This window comes from Guyanagaster necrorhizus (assembly GCF_019112545.1).
Source record: "Guyanagaster necrorhizus MCA 3950 unplaced genomic scaffold BT62scaffold_13, whole genome shotgun sequence".
NCBI classification, from domain to species: domain Eukaryota; kingdom Fungi; phylum Basidiomycota; class Agaricomycetes; order Agaricales; family Physalacriaceae; genus Guyanagaster; species Guyanagaster necrorhizus.
This window is the reverse complement of record NW_025064892.1, coordinates 552,115-559,719: the sequence shown is the minus strand read 5'-3', so window position 1 is coordinate 559,719 and position 7,605 is coordinate 552,115. Positions and strand designations below refer to the sequence as shown.

General features: G+C 35.7%; 1 protein-coding gene across 1 annotated transcript; it reads left to right on the top strand.

Moving 5' to 3' along the window:
- Positions 1 to 2,634: 2,634 nt before the first annotated feature.
- Positions 2,635 to 2,832, top strand: BT62DRAFT_895972 (uncharacterized protein; the record flags this gene model as incomplete). Its single annotated transcript, XM_043183241.1, has 1 exon — positions 2,635 to 2,832. A coding segment is annotated over one exon (198 nt), but the record flags the coding sequence as incomplete, so codon positions are not given.
- Positions 2,833 to 7,605: the final 4,773 nt, after the last annotated feature.

The window sequence follows — 7,605 nt, the reverse complement described above, 5'->3', positions numbered from 1 at the left end:
TCCATCTCTCAATCATAAATGAGGAATGATAAAAGAAGAGGGACTAATTCACTACAATAGACAGATCTATATTCTCCAGGATCAGAGACTGCATAGTGAGATCATCACTATCTGCCATGATCATGCCACAGCTGGTCACTCCAGTATAGCCAAAACTAAAGAGTTGGTGTTACAAGAATACTGGTGGTCCAAGATGGGAAGTGATATTACTATATACATCAAGGCATGTGAGGTTTGTCAATATAGCAAGTCATCAACTTAGGCCTAAGCAGCACCACTTCATCTGAATGAAGTTCCAACATCATCCTGGACCCACATCTTGGTCAACATGATCACTGGCCTCTCTGATTGCAATGGCTATAACACAATTCTGATTATAGTTGACTGTTTCTCAAAATCCATCATTCCCATTGCCTGTTTCACTGAGTTAACCTCTAAAGGATGAGCAAAGATCTTGTGGGATGAAGTTTATGCTAAATACAGCATGCCACAGATAGTCATTTCTGATTGAGGACCTCAATTCATCTTGAAATTCCTCGATGATCTGTATCACCTTCTTTCCATCAAATGCAATGCATCTATGGCATACCATCCCCAAACAGATAGGCAGACAGAGCATATAAACTAAGAGGTGGAGAAGTACCTTCACCTTTTCATAAATTATCAACAGGATAATTGAGTGAAATAGCTAGCTCTTGCTGCCTTTCAGCACAATAACCAGATACATTCAGCAATGGGAAAAACCCCATTTTTTGTTAATTATAGTCATTACCCCAACATTACATAAACTGAACAATATCGAATAACTACTCTCACATTTGGCAACTTCATAGCCACTGACAAAAATTTATAAAGAAACTGAGGCTGCCCTCAAGAAGGTGGCAAAGACCATAAAAATACAGTATGACAAACATCATCATCTGGCCTACTATTATGCCATCAATGACAAAGTCTGGTTAGACACCACCAACCTTCACTTGCCATGATCCAAACACAAGTTAGCAGACAAGTGCACTGGTCCCTTCACAATAATCACAAAAGTGGGAGTAAGCATCTATAAACTCTGACTACCCAAAATCTGGAAGGTTCATGATGTCTTCAATAAGATATTGCTGACACTCTATATCATATCAGCATTCTCTAACCAGGAATGACCATGACCACCACCTTCAGATCTTATTGACAATGAAGAATATTATGAAGTTGACCAAGTTTTACATCACAAACTATGAAAAATCAAGGCAAAGAGGGGAGGGATGATGACCATAGTCAATTATCTGATCAGCTGGAAGGGTTATAGACCAGAATCCAACCAGTGGGTAAACAAGAAGCTTATGGACACTGATAAAGCCATATATGACTATGAATTATCCCTAAATTAAGCTATCAGGACGATGATCTTAAGGAAGAGGTAATGTTATGATTTTCCACCTTTTTCCTAAGTTTAACCCCTATTTATGCTTAGTCAGAGTGCCAGAACAAGTGCTTAAGACCATGGGACAAGGCTTAGTCATCACAACTAGCCAAGTCTGTCATTGTCTTTTGCTACAACAGCGTTGCTCGACAACATACAACCAGCCTCTTATGTATGGTAATGATGCTCCAGGACAATGAGTGCAGAGACAGAGAGATACACAATAAGTAGAAAGTATTATTAGTAAATCTTGTCTAGTATTTAAGGAGCTCGCTCTTACTAGTAATCCCCAGCTTTGAGCTAAAGTTTATACATCCTCATTCTACTCTTGAGCAAATCACACAAAGTCTTAAAGCACAGGGAATCAACAAACAGTACATCAAGTGGACTCTAACAGAAGGCTCAAATGCAAAGCCATGTTAGTTTATCACATGCTAGTTGATTATATGTGGCTTGAGCCTAACACTCTCTTTATATATAGCAAGAATTTTGAACACTGCACCAAATTTTAGGTAAACCAGCAAAGTAAAAGACTGTCTATGTGATCTCACTAAATGCAGAAATAAGAATAAGAATAGAAAGTACAACAATCAGCCACTGTCATCTCTACACCATCCAACAACATCACATCTGTTAATTTTATGAATAAGCTATAATGAAAATGGGATAAGTGCACAATGATATTGAAATGCTGAGTGATGCATGGATAAATGCATGGCTGTGATGCTTGTGACATCTAACTATAGTCTTTTCATTTTATGATCTTTCTTATATTTGTATCTGTGCTTCTTGTCTCAGCAGCTGTTTATGTATGAATAACTGTTGATTGCTCTCCTCATCTGTTAACTGTGACAGCTGAGCTTACCTCAATCATATCTAGTTATCCTTGTACTGAAATTCTTTTAGATTATGGGCTCTGCTCTTAACTGAACTTGAAGTGATCAATACTATTTCATATCTTATTGCTCTTTATGCAAGTGTCTACCATTACAAGTGTATCAACCAATTCTACCAGTCTTTCTGCCTCTATGCTGTGGCTTGAGACAAATGGAGTAAATTAGCCTATCTTTGCTACTTGCTTTGAAATAGCTGTAGCAGCCAAAGATAAGTGGGGTCACTTTACTGGTACTACTCTTTATCCAAGCTATGACATACATCCTATTACTGAGAACCAAGCTATCAAGATTTATCAATAGGATAAAGACAAAGCCATCTCTTAATTCTTATTGTCTCAGCAAGTTTATAGTGGTACTTTATATTTGGTTTATCATATGACTATTATCAATAAACAGTGGGCCAAAGTAGTGAAGTATTACATGAAAAAAGGAGCATATGCTCAAACCAGCCTTCAACAATCTTTTCTTGTCTCAAAATATCCTGATAGAGCTAATATACATCAGTTTCTGAAAGAGCTATGAGTGCAGAGAGAGAAAATAGCTTCATATAGAGTCAAGATTGATGATGATAATTGTCATTCCATAGTACTCTCATCTATTCTATTCTTGATGGCTGAGTTTGCAGCAAATATAGTAGGATCAGTAAAGGCTAGTGAGAGAGTTATATCATCAATGGTCACTTTAATAATGACAACAACATTACCATTCACTCTCATTCTCTGCTATAAGCAAGATATTGATTCTGACCTTCTGATAAATATGATTTCAGAAGAGTATGATTGTCACCAACATTCTAAGGCCAATCAACATCTGCAGGATAGTGAAGAAGAAGAGAAAGTATGAGAGAAAGATGAAGTGTTAGCAGCTATACCTGGCAAGGCCAAAGACAAGTTTAAAGGATGTTATCCAAATCATGGTTGCTTCAATTGTGGAAGTTATAATCATTAGAAAAAAGACTGTCCAAAGGCTATGAAACAAGGCTCAATTGATGGCAAGAAAAGCAGTGGCAAGGCATCAAGTGCTGCAAATGCTGCCATAGGCCTTAGTAGTGATTCAGAAGTAGAGTGTGTATGTATTGCTTAGAGCAATGAAGATGATAAAGAACCCATTTGGGACTTGAATATCAATGCTGATTCTATATCAGCTAGTGATGTTTCAAATCTATCACTCTACTCACTGACTGGTTCATTGAATACAAATGATGATTCAAGAACTCATTCTTCTATGTCTGTGCTAGAGACTGTATCCTCCTCAAATATTAATGAGGATAAGAAAGATTCTGATGGTGAAGATGATGAGGATTGGTTTTTCAACTTGGGTGAAGACTAAGACAGTTCATGAGGTTGTGATTGGGACTCTGATCAGTCAGTTGGCAGTGATATAGATCTTGACATTGATCAAACAGATGATATTGAGATGTGGAATGCCATATCTATCACATCTGAATCAGCTGCAGCAGTGCACCAATCTATGACAGACTTACTTTGTAGTGAGTTATATGACTTCAATACCACTAAGCATCTTTCACTATATTGTGAAGTATTTGAAAACTTCATCAAAACTCCTCCTAGGAAGTTCACAGCAGTGAACATGTGGCATTTTACTGCACAGATTATTGGAGATATTAGAGTCAAAGTCTCAAATAGAGAAGCTATATCAAAGCTTCAGCTCATTAAGGTTTTGTATTCTCTGGAAGTTGGCTATACTTTGATTTCAATAGGCCAACTTGATGATTTAGACTACACCTTTACCTTCAAAGATGGCATATATATGCTTAACAGGCTAAGTGAAAACTAAATTGAAACTATTCCAAAGACCAAAGATGATTTATATTAAATTGTCCATTCACAAAATCATGATGCAACAGCTAATGCCATTGAAGAAATGATTTCTTTAATGGATTTTCATCACCATATGGGTTGTATTTCTCCAAAGGTAGTCTGCTGTCTAGTTGAGAAGAGATTTGTCACTGGAGTGAAGCTGAACATGAATAAAGAAAAATCTATCTTTTATGAGTCATACATTTATGGAAAAGCTATCCATAAATCTTATAGAAAGATATGAGAGGAGCAGAGAGCTGCAGAAGTAGGTGGTGAGATTCATTCAGATGTATGGAGACCAGCATTAGTTACCATGCTTCAAGATTGTCAGTACTATGTCACTTTTATCAATGACAAGACAAGATACACCAATATTTGCTTCTTGCACCACAAATCTAAGGTCTTCAAAGCTTATACAAATTTTGAAGTCTGGCTTTACACCCAATACAATGAATCTGTAAAAATTTTACATTTAGATCATGAAAGCAAATATCAAAGCAAAGAATTTATACTGTATCTCAAAGAAGCTGATATAGACTAAAAGTTGACAGTACATGATTCTCTTTAGCAGAATGATGTGGCTGAATGTTATAACAGAACACTGGTGGAGCAAGTTCAAGCACTTTTGCATGCTAGTGAACTATCTTGAGCTTTATAGGCAGAGGCTGCTCACCATGTTATTTGGCTGATGAATAGGACAACAATAAAAGCTTTGAATTATAATATACTATATGAATCTTTAACAAGCAAGAAACTAAATCTTCATGATGTACATGAATGAGACTCTGATATATAAGTTCAAACTAAAGAAAAAGCAAAGCTAAGAGAAAATCAAATTCACAAGATAAAATACATTGGTCTAGGTGACTATAATCAAAGTATCTGTGTTTATTGGCTAAATTCTCATATGATCATCATTGAATGGAATATATACTATAATCAAAATGAACTATCAGCACAAGATCTTGAAGGAGAGGACTTGGACATTCAAATTAAGACTTCTGCAAAGAGTACACATCTTGACACTATCTCAGTAATTCTATTTGTGCCTACAATAATCTCACAACAACCTTTAGTTATCCCTTCATCTTTCTCACTTCCACCTGAACTTATATCTCATGAAAAATGAGCCAGACAGCCTTCTCAATACATTTGTGATATCATTCAAGGATATGATGTTATGTCTAGTTATCTATCAGATCCATGTTTCACAAAAGAAATACAACTGCCATCAGAAAATGTTGCCAAAGTTACATCCACCATCATATCCAAAGAATTCAAGGAAGCAGAGAGTTTTAAAGAGGAAGGTCAGACAGACTGGATGATAAGAATTAATAATGAAGAAGAGTATGTGCTGACAGCCATAGTAAGTGAAATGGAGGGTTTAGGTCCATGTGATTTGGCTGAAGCACAAAGTCATTTCAATTAGCTGCAATAGAAAGCTGAAATAGCTGAGAAACTCAAAGTCTCAATAATGCTGGTATCTGGAAACTCATTGAGTTACCTTTTAGATCAAATATTATAGATTCAAAGTAGGTTTTCCATGGCAAAAAAAAATCAATCCAGTCATATTATTCAGCACAAAGCTTGACTGATTGCTTATGGATTTTCTCAAATCCCAAACATTGACTACTTTTCAAATGATTTATTTGCATCTATCATCTGATTAGCTTTTATCTGACTTGTTTTAGCTCTTGCTGCCCATTATAATCTTGAGCTATATCAGATTAATATCAAGAGAGCATATTTGAATGGAAAATTCATAAAAAGCAAAGTTATCTACATGCAACAACCTTCTGGCTATTTGAATTTCAAATATTCTTATAAAGTCTGTCATCTTCTTAAAGGCTTATACAGATTAAAACAAGCTGGCTGACATTGGTATCAAGTCTTAGTTGACATATTAGTCAAAAAATTAGGCTTTACCCAATGTGATGTTGATCAGGCCATCTTCTTTTATCAAGCAAAAGGAAATATTGTATTCATTATCATTGTTCATATTGATGATTATGCTCTAGCAGCCTCCTGTTGAGCCTCTACTAAACACTCACAAATGTCTAGCACTGCTTCTGCCAGGGTCCAATTCTGAATTCTGAGTCTGAATCTGATTTCAGTATAAAAGGATGATGAAGATGATGAGGTAGGCTATAAAAATTTCATGGAGAGAGATGAAGGGTTGTGGCTGATAAATATAATCTATTATTATGGCAAGAGTATTTGCATCAAGTAGTTAGAGAGTATAGTGGATGTATTAAACCTTAGCTCAAGACTGGAGTACATCAGTGTATACTACTGCCTTAAATACTGTCTAAAGAACTCTATACCCTACAAGCAACTATTGTCTGCTTTCTATGCTCTCTGCTTATTGTCTGAGATAACAATGACTGTGCTCTTGCTTTTGTTCATCATTGTTGCTCTGCTATACTATTGCTATTGTGAGTTTTTTATATGCCACAATTCTTATTGTGTTTAAGATGTGGGATAGTGATGGTTACCACATTGTTTCTTGTCATCTTATTATGCATTGATAAATAAGGCATAGCCATAGTGTCATTATATCTTTATCATTTTCTGTAAGGTCAGCCTGGAGTTGGGATTAGTAAGCATTGGCAGATCATGACTTAGGGGCAAAAATCATGACATCTTCTTACTTTAGCTCATTACAAAGTTTAAGTCTCAAATTCAAAAATACATACAAATTACAGACCTTGGCAAACTTTGTTGGATTTTAAGCTTTAAGATTCAACATAATAGAGAACATTGTTCTATTCATCTCTCATAGCAAGCCTATATCAAAGCTATCATTCACTGGTATCATTTTGAAGACTTGAAGCTGTTATCTATCTCTATAGACATTTAAGTTCAGCTCTTTTCATTTCAATCTCATAGTACACCAGACCAGCATGCCAAAATACATGATATTCTATATGCTGAAGCCATTAGTTCATTAATGTATGCAGCTATCAGTACTCATCCTGATATTGCATTTACTATTGCTGTCTTATTATATAGCAAATTCTGGACCAGTTCATTGGGAAGCTGTCAAACAAGTGTTTCACTATCTAAAAGAGACTTCAGACTTATGGCTATCATATAGTAGTCAAAACATATCACTTCTAGACTATGCAGATGCAGATGAAAGTATGATAGAAGATCAATATACTATGTCAGGATATGCCTTCCTAATAGATAAAGGAGTCATATCCTGGAGTTCAAAGAGACAAGAAATTATCTCTTTGTCCACTACCAAAAGCAAATACATGGCACTCATGCATGCATCAAAAGAAGCTCTGTGGATATGCTCACTTGTTTGACAGTTATTTCCAGATCTAACACATATTGTCCTATTACTGTCTAACAACCAATCAGCTATTTTGCTCATCAAAGATCAGCAATATCAGCCTTGCATCAAGCATATTGATATTTGTTTTCATTTCATATGCTGGGTGATTGAGGAGAGCAAAATCCATTTAAT